Below are 24,571 nucleotides of genomic sequence, written 5' to 3'. Positions count from 1 at the left end.
GCGGGGCGCGCCTGCGTGGACACCGCTTTCTCCGGTGACCCAACCCCTTAACGGCTCTCCTCTCCCGGTCCTTGCCTGAAGTGTGGCCGTGGGCGCCTTGTCTAGCCTGTCTCTCCTAGAAGTCCATGCCCCTCTTTTGAACCATGGGGGACCCCTCCGAGGCCCCTTCCCGGCAGTACACCAACCCGAGGAGTTTCCAGGGCCCCGATGGCCGGCGCAGTCAGGAGTCCTCGCAGCCCCAGGCTGCAGTCCCGGAAGAGGTCCCACAGATGCTTCTGTCCCAACAGCGGGGCAGTCAAGGGCCCCCCTCTGGCCTCCCGCAGACCAACCTCCGCTGGTCCCAGGGAGCCAGCCTGCCCGAAAATGAGAACTGGCAGACGTCCCAGATCTTCCAAGCCGCGGAGGCCCCCATGGGCCACTCAGAGCACCCCGGCTTTCCCTTGGGGTTCCAGACCCACGCCTACATGGAGGACAGCAGGACCCTGGCCAGCGAACACACCACCAATCTGATGCTGCAGCAGCTGCAGCAGGGCCAGGGCAGTCTCTTCCAGCAACTGGAGCCCACCTACCACTCCCCAGGGGCCAGCTTCCTGAGCCAGTTCGACAGCTCCCAGAGAGAAGACCAGCACTTCAGGCCGAGCACCCAGCACAGTCCCTACCCAAGGGACGACCCTGGATCCCCGAGGTTCTCGTTCTCAGAGCAGGGCTTCTTGTACTACAGCCCTGAGGTGCCTGAGCCACAGCCGCGGGATCTGGCGGTGCAGAACGCCAAGGCCTACCTGCTGCAGACCAGCGTCGGCTCGGACCTCAGCCTGTGAGAGGGGCCAGGAAGTGGGAATGGGCACCCAGGTGGGGAAGGGACCTACCCAAGGCCCTGCCTCCAACTCTGGGGTCTCAGACCAGAGACAGGGCTGCCTCCCTGGCAACCACTCACTGCCCTGAGCTTCCCACTCAGCTGGGTGTTTGGGAAGACATGCCATTCACTGCTAGCGTTTTGCACACACCTAGTTCTCATGTCCTCTGTCCCTATTCCACAGAGGAGGATCTTGAACCCAAGAAATCAGGTCACTTACCCCAGACTACATAGCTAGGATGTAACAGAGTCAGGATTCCAGATAAGTGACCTGAGTCCACCATTCCTGGGAGCGCAGCTTCTGGGCCAGTTCCCTCTGAGCTTCCTGCCTGAGGAAGAAGCCCCTTAGCTGTGGTCACAAAACACCTCTCAGCCTCCATGAGAGACCCATGAAACCCAGAGTCTAGAGAGAGAATGGACAGTAAACATAAAAAATGGCAAGGGAAGCCAAGGGTGGTGGTGCACATCTATAATCCCAGCATGCTGGGAGGCTGAGGCAGGAGGATTATAGGTTTGAGTCTAGCCCAGGCAGCTTAGCAATTTAGCGAGACCCTGTCTTGAAACAATTTTTAAAAGGCTGTGGATGTAACTCAGTATGAAGGCCTTGGGTTCAATTCCTGGTACCACCAGAAAAATTAGGCAGGTTAAGGAGGACAGGGAGTGTGTGAAGCAGGGGTCTGATGTCAGAGCACTTTGCAGGTGACTGGTGGGAGAGGGGTCCAGGGATGGGGCGGGGCAGATGCAAAAGGCTCGGGAGGCCTGAGGAACAGTGAGGAGGCAGGTGTGTCTGGAGCCAGGGGAGGGAGAAGAAGAGGAGGAAGTGAGGTTGATGATGGGTCTTGCTTAAGCATGAAGCTGATCCCACCTCTCCATGCTCAGAACCTGCCAACCATTCCTCTCAGGAGGTAGTGCAGGAGGTATCGCCTCTCCCCACAGCTTCCCAAGCCCCACCCCACCCTCCAGAGTCCTTTTCTAGTCACTGCCTGCTCCCACCTGAGGGCCTGAAATCCAATCCAAATTAACTACCAACAAATCTCACCTCAGGAGCTTCAAGTTTCCTTCTCCAAAAGCCCTGGCCAGTCTTACCTCTTACCCTTCCTGGCCTCAGTGAGGGCCTGTACCACACCCAGGATTGCTGACAGCCAGGCACAGTTGCCCACACCTGTAATCCAACCACTTGGGAGGCGAAAGCAGGAGGATCACAAATTACAAGCTACCCAGCCTGGGTAGCTTAGCAAAAACTAAAAAGGGCTGGGGGTGGGGTATGTGGCTCACTGGTAGAGTACTTCCCTAGTGGGTGTAAGGCCCTGGGCTCCAATCCCAGCACTGCAAGAAAAAAAAAATGACACAATCAGTCTCTACACAGCAGCAGTGACACATACATGCTCTGCAATTAGACCAACTTCGCTTCAAATGCTGACAGTGGCACCACTGCATGACCTTCAGACCTCAACTGGTTGTGAAGGTTCAACATCACTCTCAAGTGCCTGGCTGTGGTGACTGGAAGCCATTCCTCCACTCTGGTCACACTGACCCTTCTCCTTGTTCCCCCAGCATGCCAGGAGCACCCCTCCCAAACTGGCACACATTCCCAATCATAGCATCTGCAAACTATGACAGTTTTGCTTCTTGCCAATCCTCCTCTCTTTTCTTTTTCATGTCGTGTTGCATAGGCTGTAACCTCAAGAATGTCATTAGATAGATGTGGTTAAAGCAGGTGTCTTTAAAAAAGAAAAAACAGGTCTTAGTTACTTTCTCATTGCTGAGATTCAACACCCAACACCAACAAATTAAAGGAGGAGAGGTCTACATTGGCCCATATTTTTAGTCCATAGTTAGCCCCCTCGAGGCAGGAAGGCATGGTGGAAGGGCCTGGTGCAGGAAAGCTGCTTACTTCATGGCAACCAGGAAGCAGGGTGTCAAGGGAAGAGCCAGGGAGGGAGAGATGCCCTTCCAGGTCACACCCACAGTGCCCAGCCTCTCCTGACCAAGACTACTGCCATAATCTAATCACCTTTCAAAAGCTCCCTATGTAGCCAGGAGGGTGGCACACTCCTGTAATCCCAGGAGGATCACTATGTGACCCAGGCTGCCTTCAAACTGGTAGCAATCCTCCTGCCTCAGCCTCCTGAGTGCTGGGATTACAGGGATATGCCACCACACCTGGCTAGGGCAGTCTTGAAAAACAAAAACAACACAAAAACCCCATGTCTGAGTCAATGAGGTTTTGGGGTGACGTCTAGATATAACTATAACGTGAGGGAGTACCACTGAAGAATTTACCTTCTTCTTTTTTGTTGTTTTTGTTTTCTGAGATAGGGTCTTGCTATGTAGCCCAGGTTGGCCTTGAACTCTTGGCAATCCTCCTGCCTCGGCCTCCTGAGTGCTGGGATTTCAAGCATGCACCACCATGCCCAGCACAAGTTTTTTCTTTAACTACAAAGGCTTTCTCTGTACCTACTGAGGTAGTGTTATAGATCTCCTTTAACGTGCACGTGGTAAGCCGGATAGGTTTTATTATTTCCATGTCAGTCCAGTCCGCAGTCTGGCTGGCCCAGTTCAGTCACAGTCTGTCATGCTTTTCTGAAACTGCTGGGTGCCATTGCTAACACAGTCACGCCTCACTTGAAGATGGCGAGACACTGGGATGTGTCCTCAGTGGCCTCGGGCATGGAGCAGACGTCACTGTGCTCTTGTGGCACCTGTGTGCTCTGTGTAGCCCAGGGTTGGGCACATGACTTCATTTTGCTTAGGATTTCGGCCTCTGGATCCTAAATGAGATCAGCATTGAATTTTTCTTTCTCTTTGTGTCCTTGAGTTTTGGTAGCAAGATTACATTGGACTCTAAATGTCACAGGGCCTATCTCTCTGACGCAAACACTCTTCCCCTAAAACCTGTATGGTTCACCCCTCTCTTCATACGGATCTCAGCTTAAATGCCACCTTGCCAAGGCCTTCTCTGGGCTCCGTTTAAAACTACAAAGCACCTCCCCTTCCCAGACACCCTCTCCCGGACCATTCATTCCCTGATTTCTTTGTCACTGTAGAAATTACCAGCCAGTGCCTGACACCCTGTATGTTCTCCCTGTTTGATTAATGTCTGCCTCCATCATCAGAATGTCATTCCACCAGGGGAGGGACCCTGTCTCCATTCCCCCTGTGTCCTCAGCACAGGCACGGGGCCAGGCTTGAAGCAGCGGCCCAGAAGCTGAGCGGTGCTGTGTGTCCCCTTCCCGCTGCTCCCACGGGAGGCAGGTACGAGCACCTGGTGAACCTCCTGACCAAGATCCTGAACCAGCGGCCCGAGGACCCCTTGTCCATCCTGGAGTCTCTGAACCGCACCACACAGTGGGAGTGGTTCCACCGCAAGCTGGACACGCTACGGGATGACCCCGAGATGCAGCCCGCCTACGAGATGGCGGAGAAGCAGAAGGCGCTGTTCATCCAGGGTGGTGGCGGAGATCGGGAACAGGAGATGGAGGAGGAGATGGTGAGAGAGTGGGCACTGGGGTGCGCTGTGTGATCGGGGCCGGAAGGGAGCAGGTGTGCTGAGCCAGCAGCTGAAGTGACTTCCGTCTTAGTTTGTGTGTGACCCACCAGGCCGAGGGACTGGGGCTTTCTTCTGCAGCCACTAGGGCACCTGGAAGGCTTGGAGCAGAGGAGAAGCTGATTGATCTGCTTCACTTAGTTTGGAAAGCTGGCCCCAGGGCCCTGGTGGTGCACACCTGTAATCCCAGCACTTTGGGCCACTGAGGCAGGAGGATCCCAAGTCTGAGATCAGCCTGCGCTAAAGGGAGTGACTCCATCTCAAAATAAAAGTTGTTTTGTTTTCTGGGTGTGGTGGTGCACACTTGTAATCTCATTACTTCAAAGAGGCTCATGCAAGAGGATCACCTCAAATTCAAGGTCAGCCTGGGCGACATAGTCAGTTCAAGCCCGGCCTGAATATATAGTGAGACCCTGTTTCAAAAATGTATATCTGAAAAAAAATAAAAATAAAAAAATAAAAATATATTTTAAAAAAAGGAACCAAAGGGGCTGAGGATTTAGCTCAGTGGTTCCACTGCCTGCTTTGCAAGTGCGAGGTCCTGAGTTTGATCCCTGGTTACCCCCCCACCCCTAAATGTATGTCTGGCTCATGCTCTGTCAAGAGTGCTGCATTCATCAGTCACGGGGAAACCCGGGTGATGGAGGGAGGGGCCACTGTGACATGGGCTTCTAATATATATATATATATATATATATATATATATTTTTTTTTTTTTGGTACCAGGGATCGAACTCAGGACCTTGCGCTTGCGAGGCAGGTGGCAGAACCACTGAGCTAAATCCCCAGCCCATGGGCTTCTAATATTGCAGAGGAGAAAAAAGAGGGCATAGCAAACTCCACACAGATTCTTGCAGCCTTTGTCCTTCTCACTGTTACTTCAGCTGGTCAGGGAGTGACATGGCCTCTCCTGGGTTCCACAGGATGAGGTGGGGATGTATAATCTCCCTGCAGAGAAGGACTCTGAACATCTGTGAACAGTAGTATAGTTAAGTGGGCAAGGAAGGAGCTGAAATAAATTGTCCATTTTAATACTGCTCCAAATTGAGGTTTTTAAAAATGCAATAGATACCTTTGGGTTAAGGGAAAAGCTCAGCATGCTTCCTGACAGAGGTTGTACATCAGATGGTGCAATCATTATTCAGTTTTACACTAGTAGAGTTAGGGGTGGCTAGGCCCCCCCAAAATTCAATATTGAAGTCTTTTTTCAATATATTGAAGTCTTAACCTTCACCAAATGACTTAGAATGCGACTTTAGGAATAGGATCATTGCAGATGTAATCTACTGCTCCCTCCTTTTTTTTTAAATTTTTTTTTTTCTGCTCCCTCCTTTTTCAGTATGGAGGATTGAACCCAAAGAGTGCTGAGCTCATACCCAGCTATTTTATTTTTTGGTACTGGGGATTAAACTCAGGACCTTGCACTTGCCAGGCAGACATGGCACCACTGAGCTACATCCCCAGCCCTATTTTATTTTATTTTTTAATTTTTAATTTTAGAGACAAGAGCTTTCTAGTTGCCCAGGCTGGCCTCAAATCCTCCTGCTTCAGCCTCCTGAGTAGCTGGGATTTCATGTTTTTGGTCTTTTTTGATACCAGGAATCGATCTCAAGGCCTCATGCATGCCAGACAGGTGCAGTGCTGCCGAGTTATGTCCTCGGCCCAAGTTTAGATGCAATCAGAATGGAGCAGTGTGAGCTCCAAATCCAAGGCAACCAGTGTCCGTATAAAAAAGGGCAGAGGGGGCCAGGGATTCAGCTCAGTGGTACTGCACCTGCCTCAAAAGGGCAAGGTCCTGAGTTCGATCCCTGGAACAACGGAAAAAAGGGCAGAGGGTGCCAGGTATGGTGGCACATAGCTCTAATCCCAACTACTTGAGAGGCTGAGGCAGGAGGATCTCACAGTTTGGGTAATTTAGTAAGACCCTGTGTCAAAATTCAAAAGCAAGGGCAGGAGATGTAGTAGTAGCTCAGTGGCACCTCACCTGCCTGGCAAGCACAAGGTCCTGAGTTCGATCCCCAGTACCCCCTCCCCAAATTCAAAAGTAAAAAGGCCGGGGGATGTAGCTCAGCGCTCCCTGGGTTCAATCCCCAGTGTTGAGGGGGTGGGGGGAGAACTGGACAGGAAACTTGTGGGAGAGGGCACTCACGCAGGCAGGGATGAGAGGATGCTTCTAAAGCCAAGGGATACCAAAGAGGGTCAGCAACACCAGAAGGTGGCAGGAGGCATAAAACAGATTTTTTTCTCACAACTGTCAGAAAAAATCAAATGTGTCAACATCTTGATCTCCAACCTCTGACCTCCAGAGCTGAGACAACTGATTTGTTTGTTGTTTTTTTCGGTGTGTGTGTGTGTGTGTGTTGAGTCACGGTCTCACTGTGTAGCCCAGGCTGGCCTCGAACTCATAGTCATCCTCCTGCCTCGGCCTCCAGAGTGCTGGGACTACAGGCGCTGGCTTCTTGACTGCTGAAGAGGCAGGTTACAGAGCAGGCCCTCCGCTCTCTCCCTTGTCCTTCCCCGTAGATGGAGACCGTGGTGCCCGACATCATGGAGTCGGCCTTCCACCTGGAGCAGGCCAGCGTGGGGCTGAGCTCCGACGAGAGTTTCCGCATCTACCTGGCGCTGAAGCAGCTTGTGCAGCAGCAGCCGGTGCACACGTGCCGCTTCTGGGGCAAGATCCTGGGCCTGAGGAGCAGCTACCTGGTGGCCGAGGTGGAGTTCCGCGAGGGCGAGGAGGAGGAGGAGGAGGAGGAGGGCGAGGAGCTGCTGCTGGAAGGCGCCGAGGCGCTGGAGCCGCACGGCGGCGAGGAGGAGGGTGAAGAGGACGAGGAGAAGGTGGTGGATGTGGTGCCCAAGCCGCAGTGGAAGCCGCCGCCCGTGGTCCCCAAGGAGGAGAGCCGCACGGGCGCCAACAAGTACCTGTACTTCGTGTGCACCGAGCCGGGCCGGCAGTGGACGCGCCTGCCGCACGTGACGCCTGCGCAGATCGTGTGCGCGCGCAAGATCCGGAAGTTCTTCACCGGCCACCTGGACGCGCCGGTCATCAGCTACCCACCTTTCCCGGGTAACGAGGCCAACTACCTGCGCGCCCAGATCGCGCGCATCTCGGCCGCCACGCACATCAGCCCGCTCGGCTTCTACCAGTTCGGCGAGGAGGAGGGCGACGAGGAGGACGAGGGCGGCGCGGGGCGCGACTCCTTCGAGGAGAACCCCGACTTCGAGGGCATCCCCGTGCTCGAGCTGGTCGACTCCCTGGCCAACTGGGTTCATCACACGCAGCACATCCTGCCGCAGGTGAGCCCCGCACGCACAACGAGCCCGGCCTGTGTTCTCTCCCTCATCCGTCAGACTTCATTCATTCGCAGGCAATGGTTGATAATCCGCCAGAAACTTGGGACCTGGGCCGGGTGGTACACACCTGGAATCCCAGCACTCGGGGAGGCTGAGGCAGGAGGATTGCTGTGAGTTTGAGGCCAGCCTAAACTACATAGGGAGATGCTCTCCCCCACCCCAATAAATAAATAAATAAATAAATAAATAAAATAAAATAAAAAAGGCTGCGGGTGTAGTTCAGAGTGAAGGGAGTGAAGGCCCTGGGTTCAGTCCCTGGTACAGGGGCTGGGAGGATTGGCTCTAGGAACCGAATGCATTTTGTAGCAGAATTTTCCAGATTTTGAAAAGGTTGCTTAGATCAAGTGCTGTGTATTATGGAGCACCCAGGCAAGACCCACAGCTTGTCTTCAAATGCATCAGTATTTCTGCAGCAAAGCTGACTAACTCGTTAGCTCAGACTTGCTGTCAAATGACTTATGAAAACACTTTAGTTTTCTTTTCAGTGCTAGGGAATCCAACTCAGGACCTCACACATGCTAGGCAAGTGCTCTACCCCTCTGCTACACCCCAGCCCCCAAATCCTTGTTTTCAAAGCTATTCAAATTTCTGAATTTTGGACAAGAGATGATGGGCCATACTAGGCACAGTGGTGCATGCCTGTAATCGCAGCACTTGGGAGGCTGAGGCAGGAGGATTGCTGAGAGTTCAAAGCCAGCCTGAACTATATAGTAAGACTCTGTCTCAAAAAAAGCGGGGGGGGGGGAGAAGAGAGAGAGAGAGAGAGAGAGAGAGAGAGAGAGAGAGAGAGAGAGAGAGAGAGAGGAAGGTTATGGACCTGATCTGGATTTTGTGCCTACAATGTCCCAAATTTATTTTTAAATTTTCTTTTCCTTTTCATTTTTTAAAGATCTCACTATGTAGCCCAAAGTGGCCTTGAACTCAAAGTGATCCTCCTGCCTCAGCCTCCCTGAGTCCTGGGATTCAGGCATGCGCACCACAGCTGGTTCAGAGTCTATATTTATACATTTATTCATTCAAGGAAGCATCTGAGCCCGACCTGGTGCTTAGAGAGACCCTGTGTCAAAATTTTAAAGATAAAAAGGGTCTGGGGATGTATGTCAGTGAGAAGATGCTGAGTTCAATCCTCGGTACTGGGGGAAAAAAAAAGGACCCGCTGGGTTCTAGGAACTTTTAATGATCTAACTAATTAGACTGTTACTGACTTTACAATGTTTTATTGAATCCATTTAACTCCTTTAGAGATCAGTATGACTACCATTCCCATTTCATAGCAGAGGGAGCGGAAGTCTGCTCTGTGCCGTGCACTTGTTCACATGTTCATTCCCGAAGTCCTGGGTTCCGCCCCAGCACACACACACACACACACACACACACACACGCACATGGAGCAAAACCCAAACAAAAAATCAAAAAGAAGCATTCCTTGGGTCTGGAGAGGCTCCTGAACCCAGCAACGATCCAACTTGAGAGGTATCTGTGACACCCACTGCACAGATGGGCAAATGGAGGCCGTGGCTCCCAAGTGTGGTGCACAGGGCAGACTCTGAGGTCCCCTTTCTCAAGGGTTCATCCCTAGCACCCGCCTCTGGGAAGTGCTCATTACAGATGTGAGTGAGAACCAGTGAAGGAATGAAGAGGGCCGCAGACAGGGAGGTGCCCCAGTGTCCTCCCCAGTTCAGGCCAGCTCTGTCCCCTGGGGCTACCACCTGACCATGCTCCCACTCCAGGGCCGCTGCACTTGGGTGAACCCTTTGCAGAAGACGGAGGAGGAGGAGGAGGAACTGAGGGAGGAGGAAGAGAAGGCCGACCAGGTCCTGGAGGAAGTGGAGCAGGAGATCGGGCCTCCACTGCTGACACCGCTCTCAGAAGATGCAGGTGAGGGTCCCCTCGTCCTCGTGTGGAAGCGCCTAGCTGGGAGAGGGTGGCACAGAGGGAAGCCAGGCAGGACGTCCGGGGGCATCACCGTTCCCATCTCTTGGAGCCTCAGTGCTCACTGGATACCGCCCCTCTCCTGGAGCGATGAGAGTCACATGTGGCATGTGGCAATGGCTTTAATCTCCAGATAGGGTCTTTGAGTTCCTGGTGAGCTTGGGGAGGGTGATGTAGTTAGGGCCCTGCCACCCCAAGGTGAGACTTTGCTGGATTTTGGATGAGGCAGCTGGAGGGGAGAGGAAGGAGAGGCCGGGTGGAGGTGGGGGACAGAGGCTGGATTTGAGCCCAGCCTTCGAGGGACACCAGCTGCCTATCCCCGCCCCTCACCCAGGTGCCACCACTGAGCCTCAGAGGGCTGAAGTGGGCCCCACACCTGAGCAAGAGGGAGGTCTGGCGCTGGGGTTCAGAAGGCACAGCCCATGCTGTTGTCATGGCAGCTGCCTGGGTGACACTGTGGTCCTCTGGCTTTGCTCTCTTTCTTCCTTCTCCCCCTCCACCCTGGGCTCTGTGCAGGGGATGGGGACCCCTGACCTTGTGCTTCTCCACCTCCCGCTGCAGAAATTATGAACATGTCTCCCTGGACCACCCGCCTGTCCTGCAGCCTCTGCCCACAGTACTCTGTGGCAGTAGTTCGCTCCAACCTGTGGCCCGGGGCCTACGCCTACGCCAGTGGCAAGTATGGCTTCCCGTCCCTCCCAGCAGGAACCCTCTCGGGCCTCCTTTGGAGCTGGCAACTCACCAGCAAGGGCAGATTCGGAGGAGGCCCTTGAGGGGACTAAGCCCCTAACTTCCTCCCCGGGGTACCACTGGGGCTAAAATAAAAAATCCAAGCTGAGCCAGTGGCAGGAACTGTAGTCCCAGGTACTCTGGAGGCTGAGGCAGGAGGATCACTTGAGCCCAGGAGTTCAATCTGTAAACAACAAAAAATCTCAGATGAAAGAATGGAAGATCTGGGCTGGGATTTAGCTCAGTGGTGCTGCGCCTGCCTTGCAAGGTCTTGAGTTCGATACCCGGTACAAAAAACCCCCCAAAATCAAATAATGGAGGATCCGAGAAGGGAAAGGAATGGCACAGAGCCACACGGCACTTGTGGGATGCCAGCCTGGGTCTCCAGTTCCCTGACCACTGTGGCAGGGCCTTTTCTGGGCAGGGAGAGTTGACTCTTCTGGATCCCTGGACAGTTTGTCCAATCGGAAGGGTCTCCTGTCCAGGAGGTTGAAATCTTCTCCACGAGGATAGCCTATCAGTTGCTCCCAAAAGATTGGTAAGCCAGAGTCACTCAGCTGCTCTGGCCCCAGCCACACCCTCCACTTCAGTCCCTCAGCCCAGTCACCAGGCCTGTGGCAGCCCCTCTGCTCTGCCCGGGAGGGGGGCGCGCTTACCAGCTCTGTCCACCAGGTGGCAGCAGCTTTTTCATAGATTTCATGTCATCTTGGTACTTTCACCACTTCTTGGCAATTTTTTTTCTTTCTTCTCCAGAAGCTGGGAAATGACAAGCTTGCTTTTGCCATACCCCTTCTCTGGCCACCCCCTAACTTACCAACCTGCCTCTGGATCAAAGGATCCAAACTTGGGGTTCCAGTTGCCCACCCTTCCACCTCCCCATCTACCCTTCTGTCCACACCCCCACTCCTCCACCTGGCTGTCCATCCTTCCCCTATAAAAGACCCTGGAATGTCACTACTGCCGACTGTGTTCTGGATCCAGGCCCTTTGTTGGAAAGACGGATATGGCTGCTTTCCCAGAGCAGGTAGTGGAAGCAGAGGCAGACAACATGCCCCGACCCTTCCTGCCAAATAATGCCCTGTTACAAAGGGACGAGTGCAGCTGTGAGTGCAGGGCGCGCCTGCAGCACCTGTCATGCATTCGGGGATTAGGGAGCGGTTCCTGGGGAAAGCAGCCTGAGCTGAAATCTGCAGGGGAAAGGGGGTAGCGGGCAAAGGCCGGCAGAAGGAACATCAAAGAACAGAGCTTCCCACGCTGTGAATATGAGGGCTTCGGGGCATCTGGATAGGACGCAGATTTCTGGTTGTGGGAGTCTGGCATGGAGCCTGAATCTCAGGCTCCTCCCCAGCAGTGGGGCTTGAACCCAGGGCCTTTCCTCTGAGCAACACTTCTAGCTTTTTTTTTTAGACTGATTCTCACAAAATTGCCCAGGTTGGGCTCAAACTTGAGATCCTCCTGTCTCAACCTTTCAAAGTACTGGGATTACAGGCATGTACCACCATGCCTGATGAGATCTGGCGCTTTTTATTTTGGTGCTGGGGATTGAACTCGGGTCCTTATGCTTTCGAGGCAGGTGGTGGAACTACTGAGCTAAATCCCCGGCCCAAGATCTGACATTTTTAAACAGCTCCAAGTGAGGCCGATTGCTGATTCAGGGGTCATGTGGCCAGGGGTGGTGGAAGCCTGGAGGCTACCTGGGTGGCTATGTGTTGAGAGGCGCTGAGGAGCCAGAGGAAAGCAATGCTCTGTGGAACAGCGAAACCTGAAAACAAGGTGGAAACAAAACCGCTCCTCCAGGACCAGAGCTCTGGATCTTACCTCTTCCCCTCTTCTCTCTGCCCTCTCCCTGTCTCTGCTGCTCCCTCTCCTGGAGCCCCCTCCCTTTTCTTCCACTTGCTCCTCTCTCCTTTTCTACTTGGAATTATGAAGAAAGGCAGAATTGATAGGTGAGGACCCTACCAGTAGCTTGCTTGCTTGCTTGCTTGCTTTCCTGGTACCGGGGATCGAACTCAGGACCTTGCACTTGCCAGGCAGGTGTGGCACCACTGAGCTAAATCCCCAACCCGTGGCCTCCTTTATTATCGACCTTGAAGCAGGACAGTGGCAATGGGCCAGGAATCTTGGTCTTCTTTGCTTCCTTCTGTGCTCCAGCACCTAGAGCAACATAAATAGCATAAGAGCTACATAGATCATTTAAAATGTTTTAGTAGCCATATTTAAAAAATGAAGATAAGCAAATAAATTAATTGTAGTAACATATTTTATCTCATATACTAAAATGTTATAATTAAAACATGAAACCAATAATATGAAATCATTAACGAGCTATTTTATATTCATTGTCTCATGCTAAGTCTTCAAGGCTAGGAATGGAGCTCAGTGGTAGGGCAGTTGCCCAGCATGCAGAGGACACTAGATTAAAACCAGTGGTGGGGCTGGGGATTTAGCTCAGTGGTTTCGCCTCCTGCTGCGCAAGTGCAAGGACCTGAGTTTGATCCCTGGTACCAAAAAAACACAAAAAACAACGCAGTGGTGGTGCACACCTGTGATCCCAGCACTTGAGAGGCTGAGGCAGGAGGATCACTGTGAGTTTGAGGCCACCCTGGGGAACATAGTGAGTTCAAGGCCGGCCTGGACTGCATAGCAAGACTCTGGCTCAAAATAATAACAACAAAAAACATAAACATAAAAAAGAAGAAGAGGAAGAGGAGGAGAAGGAAAAGGAAGGAGAAAGTTCAAGTTACCCTGGGAAACATAGTGACTTATCAAGATCCTGTTTCAAAATTTAAAAATTAAAACTGGTCTGGGCGTGCAGCTCAGTGCCAAGCCTTTGGGTTTAATCCCCACCATTGGGGGACAAAAAAGACCTTCATTTCAACCCCCAGCACTGAGTTTTTGTTTTTTTTGTTTTTTGGTACTGGGGATCGAACCCAGCACTGAGAAAGAAAGAAAAAAACCAAACAAAATACATTGAAGGGCTGGGAGTGTAGCTCAGTGGTAGAACATTTGTCTAGCATTTGAGAGGCTTTTCCCCCAGCATGGGCGGGGGGGGGGACCCAAAACACAACTAAGTCTTCAAAATCTGGGATGTACTTTCCACTTACAGTGCACCTCAATTTGGATGCTAAATTTTCACCAGAAATATCTGGCCTGTATTCAGATCATCAGAAATACTTTTTTTCTTCTTCTTCTTGAGACAGGGTTTCACTTTGTAGTGCAGGCTGGGCTTGAACTGGCATCTATCCTCCTGCCTCAGCCTCCTAACTGCTGAGATTACAGGTGTGCGCATCAGAAATACTTGACCTGTACTCAGACTTAAAAATATTTCCAGTTGAAAATGGAGATTCAGGTACCCAAGATGTTCCAGGCATACATAGAGGTTTTTCAATAACCAAATTGAGTCTCAATTTTATTATTTAAATTGAAACTAATTAAAAATCCATTTCAGGCTGGGGATTTAGCTCAGTGGTTTCTCCGCCTGCTGCACAAACACAAGGACCCAAGTTCAATCCCTGGTACCAAAAAAAAAAATCCATTTCACCCAACAGCAGAATATATATTCTTCTGAAGCATTCATGGAACACAATCCAGGACAGACCAGGTACTGAGGCACGATTCTGAATAAATGTAAAAGAATTGAAACCATGCAAAGTATCTTCTCTGACAACCTTGGAACTAAATTAGAAATCATAACAGAAGGGAACTGGAGAAGCTCACAAGTATGTGGCAAGGAAATAATACTCTCCTATATAACCAATAGGTCAAGCAGAAATCACAAGCCAGGAAAGGGCATGCATGCCTGTAATCCTAGCACTCTGAAAGGCTGAGGCAAGAGGATCACACATTTGAGTTCAACCTGAGTAACTTAGAGATTTAGTAACACCCTGTCCCAAAAACAAAGCAAAACAAAACAAACAAACAAATGACTGGGGATGTATCTCATTGGGAAGGACCTGGGTTCCATAAAGATGACATCACAAGGGAAATTAGAAAATTAAATAATAAGATGGAAACATAAGCCCTCCCCTTGCCCTCGCTATGTTTCAAGCACTCCCGCAGCTACACATGCTCTCAGTAGATCTAAGCCTGTACAGAGTAGGTGCTCAGTAAACATTTGTCCGTTGAACGAAGGGACAGAGAAACCAGGTGGGTGTGTTTCACCTGACCCCGCGAGACTTTTCGAGACTTTGCCGACAGGTTGTGCCCACACTCTGGGCAGCCCCCTCAGAGTTTCGTGGTATCTCGCTGCCCTTCTAGAAAGTTTGGGAACCTCTACATCGGCTGGGGTCACAAGTACAGCCCGGACAACTTCAACCCGGCCCTGCCAGCCACAGTCCAGCAGGAGTACGCGAGTGGCCCGGAGATCATGGAGATGGGCGACCCCACGGTGGAGGAGGAGCAGGCCCTGCGGGCTGCCCAGGAGCAGGCTCTGGCGGCCGCAGAGAAGGAGGAGGAGGACGAGGAGGAAGAGGAGGACGAGGACTTGGAGGACTAAGGCCCTGCAGCCCCTTCCCCCAAGCAGGTAGACAGCAGTTTTCCCTTCCATGTAGTCAGTTCCGGATTGTATTTTCACTGTCGTTTGCTTCCTGCTCCTGGCGTGCAGGGGTAGAAGAAAAATACATTTCCGATGCAGTGATTGATTCATTCGTTTGCCACATTTGTTGACCTGGATGCCAAGTCAGGGCTGTTGCACTGTGCTGGGGCGGGAGCTGACATCGGCTGGTGGAGTCCTCCCTTCTTCATTTATTTATTCAGCTGGCCATCACATGGTTACCGAAGTGACCCTATTAGCCCAGTCCTGTGCTGAGGACACAGAAGTATCCACGTGGGCCCCCGCCTGCCTTCCCAGGGCTCACGGTATATGGAAGACAGACTTTTCCCCCAAGATGACAGTCCCCCTGGAGGAGCTCAGAGGATTGACAAAGGGGCTGAGCCAACTCTTAAGAGGTCAAGAAAAAGAACACAGAAGGGCATTCCAAGCATAGGGAACAGCATATGCAAAGACCCAAGGACAAGATACAGTAACAATATGATGGAACGGGACAGTTTCTCCTTTTAGGTGGCACGTAGTGTGAGAGGTTAGGGGACAGAGATGAGGCTAGAAAAAGAGCTTGGCTGAGGCCAGACCAATTCCAGCTACTCAGCAAACTGAAGCAGAAGGACTGCAAGTTAGAGGCCAACCAGGGCAAGTTAGAGAGACACTGTCTCAACCTTGGGGTGTGGTGGCACACACCTGCAATCCCAGCACTCTGGAGGCTGAAGCAGGAGGATTGCTAAGAGTTCGAGGCCAGACTGGGCTACATAGTGAGTTGGAGGCCAACTCTAACTACACAATGAGACCCCATCTTTAAAACAACAATTGTCTAGTGAAGCCAGACATGATGGCTCACACCTGTAATCTCAGCACTGTGGGAAACTAACCAGATTGCAAGTCTGAGCCCAGCCCAGGCAATTTAGTGACTTGCAAGACCCTGTCTAAAAGAGGGGAGGGGCTGTTGATGTGGTTCAGTGTGAAGGTCCTAGGTTCACTCCCTAGTAGTGAATAGGAGAGGTGAGGTAGGAGTCCGGGAGACCAGAGACAGGATTGATGCAGGGGGACTTAGGAACAGCAGAAAAATTCAGAGCAGGACTATAAAAAGGAAGGAAATGAAAAAGGAATTCTGATGGTAGGTTGCAGAGACTTGGGGACTGGAAGTGGGAGGAGTGAAGAGAAATGGTATAAATTCAAGGAGACACGCAGATTTGTGACCTAGGTGACTGGGGAGCTGGCAGGGCCAGCCCTAAGATGCCACACTCACTGTAGGACTTGCTAGTAGGACGCCTCTGGGGCATTCTGGTGAGAAATCTGAGAAGCCTTTGAGTACTGGAGTCTAGAGAAATCTGTATTCGGGCCAAGGTGGCTTCATCAGAAGAGAGGGGAGACTTTGGGTTACTGGTGGGGCACAGGAGCATTGCAAGGATCAATGAAATTTTGGAGTCAGAGGTAGGTTTTGGAGGGAGAGTGAGGTTATTGAAGACAGTGAAGTCACAGAGAAGTATGTTGGAGGTTGGTGAAAAATATAGATGTTTGGAGTTAGCATCAATTATAGTGGATCAGATGAAATTTGGGAGCTTGTGGCAACACTGGGGTCAGCTAGGATTTGGGGGTGGGGAGAAATAGGGACTTTAAGCTGTCAGTAGGAACAATGGAGGTCGGGAAGGGTGTATTGTGAATTTAAGAAGACACGAGGGTCACTTGGGGTAAGCTATGATATCATGGGAAGGCTGTAATACTGAGAGGCCTCTTGAGGGTCCCTCCGTTGCTAGGTAAGCGGTTCCCAGGAGCCGTTGTTAAGTACTAGAGCTTTCAAAGCGGCCCCGCCCCCTTCTCCTGCGGGCCCCGCCCCCGCAGCCGACTGCTTTTCAACCGCAGTCTTTGGAGGCCTCGCCCATCTTTTGACCCCACCCGCAACCAAGAACCGTTACCCCGGCGACGGCAGCGCTCATCCTGGCTCCGAACCCGGGTGCCAATCGAAGAGGCGTTGCCGGGCGGCGACGATCCCACCTCTTCCGGCACGGGCCGAGGCTTCCGGCAGGGGGCCGGGCTGCGGGCAGCGGTCCAGCAGCGGCGGGGCCCGGGGGGCGCCCAAGATGGCGGCGGGTGGCGGGGAGGGTGGCTCGGGCCCCGGCGCCGCCATGGGGGACTGCGCGGAGATCAAGTCGCAGTTCCGCACCCGCGAGGGCTTCTACAAGCTGCTCCCCGGCGACGGCGCCGCTCGCAGGTCGGGGCCGGCCTCCGCCCAGACCCCGGCGCCGCCCCAGCCGCCGCAGCCCCCGCCCGGCCCTGCCTCTACCTCTGGCCCCGGCGCGGCGGGCCCCGCGTCGTCCCCGCCGCCCGCAGGCCCCGGGCCCGGGCCCGCGCTGCCAGCCGTGCGCCTCAGCCTCGTGCGCCTCGGGGAGCCTGAAGGCTCGGGGCCTGGGGAGCCGCCCGCCACGCCCGCGGGACTGGGCGCAGGAGGAGACCGCGTCTGCTTCAATTTGGGCCGCGAGCTTTATTTCTACCCCGGCTGCTGCCGCCGCGGGAGCCAACGGGTGAGCGGCCCGCGTTGTGGGGCCTGGGTGCTGAGAGGACTGGGTCCCTGGGAAATGATAGGTGAGTCCCCGAATTGACAGGAGCCCCGGAGAAAGGCGTCCTAGATGCGATGGACATCCCAGGGGGACCAGATTCTTAGAGGTAACGCAGGATTCCGGAAGGTGATAAGGGAATGGCTTCCGTTTGGGGATGATGAGTATTCCATATGTAGTGGAGATTGTGATTAGACATCTGAGATGATTCTGGGGTAGCAGGAATTCTGCAGGCGATGGAGAATTGTAAGATGATGCAAGCTCGGACGAGAGGGACAGCCCAGAAATACTATAATCTGCAGGTGTTGGGGGGGCGGTCTTGAGATTTAGGGAGCCCGGGAATGAGAGCGATTCTGAGGAGATGCAGTTCTTAGAGGTAATAGGTGAATGAGATCCTAGGGAAAATCGGGGTCTGGAGGTCGTGAAGGTCTTGAGGGACCTAAGCTGATGGGAGACTGAGGTGATAGGAGAAATCCTCAGGCGTGGGCATCCTAAAGTGATCTAGGTCCCAGAGGGGCAGACCCCTGGAGTGATGAGGATCCTCAGAAGCCAGAGGTGAAGAATGTACTTCGCTTATGGGGGTCATCAGAGTTGAAGGGTCCCTAGGCTGTGACAGAAGTCCTGATGTTTAAGGTCTCCAAACTGAAGGGGATTCTGGGGTATTGGGCCTTGAACTTGGGTGTGGCTGAGGATTTGAGGTCTTGGACTAGTGTGCTGTGTCCCATGGAGTTGCTGAGGTTATAGGGGCTGGGATGGGGCTGGAAAAAAATTGGAAGTCTCGGACTATGGGAACCCTGAAGCCTGATGGTGTGGGAAGCCTAAATTTGTGGTGGGAGGGTCCAGCTGTGGAAAGGCACAGTGGTCTGAGGGGATGTCCTTCCAGCTGGTTTTTTGCCCCACTCTGTCTGTGATTTGTGTCCCCTTCCTGTCTGTGGTTGTGCCCTCCCTCCCTCCCCACCTACCCACCCACTTCCCTCAGGCATTTAACCCTGCTTCCTCTTAGCGGTTTTCTTCAACCTCAGCACCCTCTTCCTTCCTCTCAGTGGTGTAAAGCGTTAACTCCTTTTCCTCCCACCACTCAAGTCCATTGACCTCAACAAGCCCATCGACAAACGGATCTACAAGGGCACCCAGCCCACCTGCCATGACTTCAACCAGTTCACTGCTGCCACGGAGACCATCTCCCTGCTGGTGGGTTTCTCGGCCGGCCAGGTGCAATACCTGGACCTCATCAAGAAGGACACCAGCAAGCTGTTCAATGAGGAGGTGACTGTGGGCCCACAAGTGCTGTTTGTCATGGGACTGCAGCTGCCTGGGAGCAGGGTGGGCCTAAGGGGGCAGGGGGAAAAAGAGATGGGGAATGGGGTGACAGCAGCTCATAATGACAGCTTCCCCTGTCATGCCCGGACCCTCTGCTATGTTGGCCCTGTGCTGAACGGATTACTCATTGAGCTTCATCAACCAATGGGTAAGAAATTTTGGTGCCCATTTGCAGATTGGGGGACTGAGGCTAGTAACTGGTTGGGCCTTTTTGGATACCCTTGCTCTTCAAGTTCTGAGCTCTGTGGGCTTTGGATTCAAATCCCTGCTGCATCATTGACTTGCTCTTTGACTTCAGGAAGGTGACTATTCTCTAAGTCTCAGTTTTCCTCCTCTGCAAATAGGATATTTATCCTTTCTGGCTAGGACTGATATAAACTCATACATGGCAGTTGCTCAGTCTGGGCCAGTTAGGCTCAAGAAGAGAGGCCAGCACAAGGCCTCATCTGCAGGCAGGGACTGCTGTTGCCCTGTATCTCCTTCTCTTTGGTCCAGAGGGGTGTTCCATAAATACTGTCCAAATGGGTGAGTGGCTGAAGGGAATGAGTGAAACAGAGACTGGATTAAAAGGCATTAGCTCATTCATTCACGGAGCAGTTACAGAGCATCTGTCCTGTGCCAGGCATGGTTCCAAGCACATCTCAGGGAGCAGAAGGACTGAAGGGCCTGTCCATGCTGAGCTTCCAGTCAAGCTGGGAGGCACATGCTTATCAGCTACAGTAAGGGTCCTGCATGCTGGCTGGTGGTGAGGCTGTAGGGAAAGGAGCAGCGGGGAAGTCTGGTGAGTTGAAATAGGTTGGTCAGGAAGGGCTTGCCAGGAGGTGACTTTGAAATGAAGAAGATCTGAAGGAGGCCAGAAAAGTCACTGGGGAAGGAGAGTCTGAGTAGAGGGAACACCGAGGACAAAGGTCCTGAAGCAGGACAACTGGAAGGCCAGGTGGCCAGGGCGGTGGTTGAAGAAGAGCAGCGGATGGTAGATGAATCTGGGAACATAGCAGGAGGGGCCAGTTCCCTGGCAGCCTGGCAGAGACTTTGCCTATTTCTGGTGGATGGAGTCTGTGGAGCAGCCTTCCAGCCTGGCATATCTGAGCCGTAGAGCAGAGAATGATTTGGGGAGGGTGGTTTTCTTAGCTCTCCCAGAGTGGGAGAGAAGTCCCCTAGTCCAGGTGGAGGGTGCACAGGGCTTTGCTCTCCCTGGAACCCTGGCGGAGAAGGCTGCAGAGTGTCCTGGGCAGGTGCTGGCTTGTGTTTAACAGCTCCTCTCTGATGACTAGAAAGAAGAGACCAGCCCAGGTGCTGGAGGCCTGGAGTCCAGGGAGGCAGTGTGAGGTTGGTGGCAGCCGGAGTAGGCTGGTGAGAGGAGGTCAGGTTCTACTTTGAAAGTCAGGACCACAGGATTTGTTGGAGGATTGGACATGAGCTGAGAGGAGGGAAGATGCTGTGAAGGTTTTTGACATAAGCAGTTGGCAGGATGGGGCTGTCAGTCATTTGTCCAGGAAATATCTTCAAGGTGCCTGCTGGGTGTACACAGGCCAGGTGGCGGCCGTTGAACGAGAAAGGAAACTCGTTGAGGGGCCCTTCGCTATCATGTGCTAGGGCCGACATCGTGGGAATCAATTTCTTGCCTTAACCCTCACATGGTGAAGATGGGGTAAGGGTTAGGTGGAGGACTGGACTGGCAGTGGACTGTCCCCTTGCCAAAGACGGGCCATCAGGGCTGCATGGAACTCCCCGTGGCCCCCTCATAGGCAGCCCTATTCCCCTTCCCTATGGTGACCTGGCATCTGGCTCCCTCAGTGTGGGAGCTGCTCCCCAGCAGGGCCTGGGGGTTGGCCGAGGTACACAGGCCTTGGTGGCCCCAGGTTGGGGTCAGAGCGGCAAGAGCTAACGGTGTTCTCCAACCCCTCCCTGTCTCCCCCTGCAGCGGCTGATTGACAAGACCAAGGTGACATATCTCAAGTGGCTGCCTGAATCTGAGAGCCTGTTCCTGGCTTCCCACGCTAGCGGCCACCTGTACTTGTACAATGTCAGCCACCCGTGCGCCTCAGCCCCACCCCAGTACAGCCTGCTGAAGCAGGGCGAGGGCTTTGCTGTCTACGCCGCCAAGAGCAAAGCACCCCGCAACCCGCTGGCCAAGTGGGCGGTGGGCGAAGGGCCCCTCAACGAGTTTGCCTTCTCGCCCGACGGCCGCCACCTGGCCTGTGTCAGCCAGGACGGCTGCCTGCGTGTCTTCCACTTCGACTCTATGCTGCTGCGGGGGCTCATGAAGAGCTACTTTGGGGGCCTGCTCTGCGTGTGCTGGAGCCCCGACGGCCGCTATGTAGTGACAGGAGGCGAAGACGACCTGGTCACTGTGTGGTCCTTCACTGAGGGCCGCGTGGTGGCTCGAGGCCACGGTCACAAATCCTGGGTCAACGCTGTGGCTTTTGACCCCTATACCACGCGGGCAGAAGAGGTGACAGCGGGCAGTGGTGACGGGGATGGGAGCGGCGAGGAGGAGGAGGAGCCTGAGGCCGCTGGCCCAGGCGCAGGCGGGGGTGCCCCGCTCTCCCCGCTGCCCAAGGCCGGCTCCATCACTTACCGCTTCGGTTCAGCGGGTCAGGACACGCAGTTCTGCCTGTGGGACCTCACGGAAGACGTGCTTTCCCCACACCCGCCCCTGACCCGCACACGCACTCTTCCTAGCACCCCGGGTGCCACGCCGCCAGCCACTGCCAACTCGAGGGGTCCGGAGCCTGGCCTGGGCCCCCTGCCCCGCTCCCTGTCCCGCTCTAACAGCCTCCCACACCCAGCAGGCGGTGGCAAGGCTGGCGGCCCAGGTGCTGCAGCGGAGCCGGGCACGCCGTTCAGCATTGGCCGCTTCGCCACGCTCACCCTGCAGGAGCGGCGGGACCGGGGGTCCGAGAAGGAGCACAAGCGCTACCATAGCCTGGGCAACATCAGCCGAGGGGGCAGTGGGGGCAGCGGTGGCGACAAGCCCAGCGGCCCTGCCCCCCGCAGCCGCCTGGACCCTGCCAAGGTGCTAGGCACCGCGCTGTGCCCACGCATCCACGAGGTGCCACTGCTGGAGCCCCTGGTGTGCAAGAAGATCGCCCAGGAGCGCCTGACGGTGCTGTTGTTCCTGGAGGACTGCATCATCACCGCCTGCCAGGAGGGCCTCATCTGCACCTGGGCCAGGCCCGGCAAGGCAGTGAGTCCCACCCCGGGACTGGGAGGAGGTGTGGGCAGACCAGACATGGCACTGGCCTGGCCTCTGGCCCTGTGGGAGGACGGGAAGCGTGGAGATCTTTTTTTTTTTTTTTTTTTGATACCGGGGATCGAACTCGGGTCCTTGTACTTGCGCAGCAGGTGGCAAAACCACTGAGCTAAATCCCCGGCCCAAGCATGGAGATCTTAGTGCCCTAGAATGAGACCCCTCAGGTTTAGTGCACTTGGCCCCAGCCAGCAGTGAGCAGGGCAGGGGTCCGAGTCAGCGGGAACCGGGGGACCCATGGGCAGCATCCTGAAGGGCACCTGACAGGCCCCATGTGCCTGCTCCTAGGTCTGGTCTCAGGGCAGATCCCATTTCTGTAGAATCCAATTTCAGATGACGGGATTTTTGAGGCAGAATTAAGCCTCTGGGCCTAGCTTCCAGCATGGCTCTTAGACTTTCAGGATCTGAGGCCACTGTGGAAGGCAGGGCCTGGGAATCAGACCCAGGCTCCTGGGCCAGGCTCTGCCCCTCTCTGCCCTGTTCACCCCCTTTAGGACAGACAGCCTTTCAGATGGGCAGGGAAGGGTCCCCACACTTCCAGGCGGCTGTCGGGTTGAGAAGGTCCCCATGGGGCAGTGTGGGAACCTGGGAAGCTCAGTGTCCTCAGTGTCTCTGCTCCTTAGTGCCCAGGATCCCAGATCCAGGGGCCGCAGCTCAGTCCCTTGCGTCTTCCACGTGGGGAAGACTCCCGAATTGTAGAACCCAGGAACAGTCTCATCTCGGAGGCAAGGGTGGTGGGGTTTGGGGAGTCCAACTGAGTCCTGAAAGAGACCCCTCTGTCTCCCTAGTTCACAGAGGAGGAGACCGAGGCCCAGGCAGGGGAAGGAAGTTGGCCCAGGTCACCCAGCAAGTCAGTGGTAGAGGTAGGACTGTCCCTGAGTTCTTGCCTTTCCAGCATCTCAGGGCCACTCCCCCAAGTCAGAAAGGGACCCCAGCTTCCCTTCCCCTTCCCCACTGTCTCTGCCCGAATCTCCTGAGTACTTTGTTATGTGACCCTGCGGACTGCTGGGACAGGGAAGCTAGCCACCAGCCAAGCTGTGCCTCCCGGGACTAGTGCAGTGGCCTCGGGGCTGGGGTGGACTGAGGGGCAGACCCAGGGCAGGAGTGGCCTTGAGGACTAGCTAGCTCCTTCCCTGGGCACTGGCAGGTGGTGTCTAATCCCCCCTGTCTCCCTCTTGTCCTCCCAGGGCATCTCCTCCCAGCCAGGCAACTCCCCGAGCGGCACAGTGGTGTGAAGCCGAGGATGCTGGGGTCCTCCGCCCCATGCTCCCAGCCTCCTAGCCATGACCCTCCCTGCTGACCTCATGGATCAACGGATTAACAAGACTAACCAGGAAGGAAGGACTGCTCTGGTCTCCCGGCCTGCACAAATATCGGGGGTCCCCCCAAACTGGCCCAGACACGGGGATGTAGCGCCCCCTGTGACCTCAGCCCTGTACCCACCCGTTGCCAAGTACTGTGATCCTTCCTCTGAAACATCAGTGTTAACCCACATCCCTGTCCCCAGCATGTGACTGGTCATTCCTTGGGAGAAGGTCCCTGCCACCAGAGCCCTAGCTCTGCAGTGCGCCCCTGAGGTGAGGGCAGAGCAGGGAGTGGCCCCTCTCTGAGCCCCTACTGCATCCCACCCCTTGCTGTCCTCTGTGCTTTTGAAGAGTGTTAAGTTACTGAAGTCCCCAGGGCCCTCCTTGTCCCCCAGAACCTCTTATTTATACTAAAGTTCCCTGTTTGCATGGCGGCTCTGTTCCCTGTGCGAGGCGGACGGGAGGAAGTGTGTGCGTGCGCTTGGCCGCTGTCCTAGGACCTGGCTTTTACCAAAGGAAGCAGTGGCCAGGCTGCCTCCCCCAGCCTGCTCCGGAATTGCTGGAGCCCGGGAGGGGAGGGCACAAGGGCATGAGGAGCAGCCGGGCCCTTCCGAGGAGAGTGGGCAGCCAGGAGCCCCTCTTTCATGTGCTTGCAGGAGTCCTGAAAGTTGTTTTAAAGCACTGAGCTGTCCAACTCCACTCTTCCAAAGACTGTCCCCTGTGCTCCCCCAGGCAGCTCCCAGAGGTACCATCAAGGCCCCCGCCCCAAGTAGAGTCTGAGCTGCCTCAGGGACAAGTCTTTGGTGACTTGGGCCTGGGCCTGCTGTGGCCCAGGTGCCCACTTCCAGTCAGAGGCCGTGCTTTCCTGTGTCCACTCTGGAAAGAAAAGCTCCATCCCTGCTGGTGGCTCTATAGAGCCCTGGGAGTGGTGTCTTCCCGCTCCACCCCCACCCCACCCCACCCCCCGAAATGTTTCTGTTTCTAATCCCAGCCTGGGCAGGAATGTGGCTGCCAGGCCAGGGGCCAAGGAGCTATTTTGGGGTCTCCTCTGCCTGGGGAGGGCCTGACTCTACCACTCGCCTCCCCCAGGCTCTGGCCAGCAGGTCACCCCTGGCTCTGGCTCCTGAGAGCATCCCCACCCCATTCTCTGACACCCCTGCCCTACCTCCTGCCAAACA

General features: G+C 54.5%; 2 protein-coding genes and 1 long non-coding RNA gene across 7 annotated transcripts; 2 read left to right on the top strand and 1 right to left on the bottom strand.

The window, feature by feature from the left end:
- Position 1: 1 nt before the first annotated feature.
- On the top strand, positions 2 to 15,048 carry Rsph6a (radial spoke head 6 homolog A). Of its 4 annotated transcripts, none has more exons than XM_021246173.2 (6): positions 2 to 814; positions 4,109 to 4,343; positions 6,924 to 7,694; positions 9,482 to 9,629; positions 10,245 to 10,362; positions 11,166 to 11,484. In XM_021246173.2, the coding sequence occupies exons 1-6, from the start codon at positions 144 to 146 to the stop codon at positions 11,347 to 11,349; spliced, it is 2,127 nt and encodes a 708-aa protein (XP_021101832.2). In that variant the 5' UTR covers positions 2 to 143; the 3' UTR covers positions 11,350 to 11,484. The 4 variants fall into 4 exon arrangements, with proteins under 4 accessions (XP_021101832.2, XP_021101833.2, XP_021101831.2 ...); XM_021246172.2 differs by lacking the exon at positions 11,166 to 11,484 and adding an exon at positions 14,670 to 15,048 and having other exon boundaries at positions 5 to 814; positions 10,245 to 10,358; XM_004867223.3 differs by lacking the exon at positions 11,166 to 11,484 and adding an exon at positions 14,670 to 15,048 and having other exon boundaries at positions 7 to 814.
- Positions 8,953 to 16,985, bottom strand: LOC110346097 (uncharacterized). The gene is made up of 5 exons (XR_002389928.2): positions 16,878 to 16,985; positions 12,372 to 12,566; positions 11,069 to 11,168; positions 10,426 to 10,596; positions 8,953 to 9,912 (listed from the first exon to the last, which is right to left on the bottom strand). It is a non-coding gene; the product is annotated as an uncharacterized LOC110346097 (long non-coding RNA).
- On the top strand, positions 16,930 to 23,822 carry Dmwd (DM1 locus, WD repeat containing). Of its 2 annotated transcripts, XM_004867127.4 has the most exons (5): positions 16,930 to 17,483; positions 18,600 to 18,782; positions 20,761 to 22,026; positions 22,878 to 22,952; positions 23,277 to 23,822. In XM_004867127.4, the coding sequence occupies exons 1-5, from the start codon at positions 17,043 to 17,045 to the stop codon at positions 23,322 to 23,324; spliced, it is 2,013 nt and encodes a 670-aa protein (XP_004867184.2). In that variant the 5' UTR covers positions 16,930 to 17,042; the 3' UTR covers positions 23,325 to 23,822. The 2 variants fall into 2 exon arrangements, with proteins under 2 accessions (XP_004867184.2, XP_087056793.1); XM_087200667.1 differs by lacking the exon at positions 22,878 to 22,952 and having other exon boundaries at positions 16,990 to 17,483.
- The last annotated feature ends 749 nt before the right edge of the window (positions 23,823 to 24,571 follow it).

Source organism: Heterocephalus glaber, unplaced genomic scaffold (assembly GCF_053883595.1).
Source record: "Heterocephalus glaber isolate CG9 unplaced genomic scaffold, H.glaber_assembly_v1.0 deba00001744, whole genome shotgun sequence".
NCBI lineage: Eukaryota > Metazoa > Chordata > Mammalia > Rodentia > Bathyergidae > Heterocephalus > Heterocephalus glaber.
This window is presented reverse-complemented; position numbering and strand designations above follow the sequence as displayed.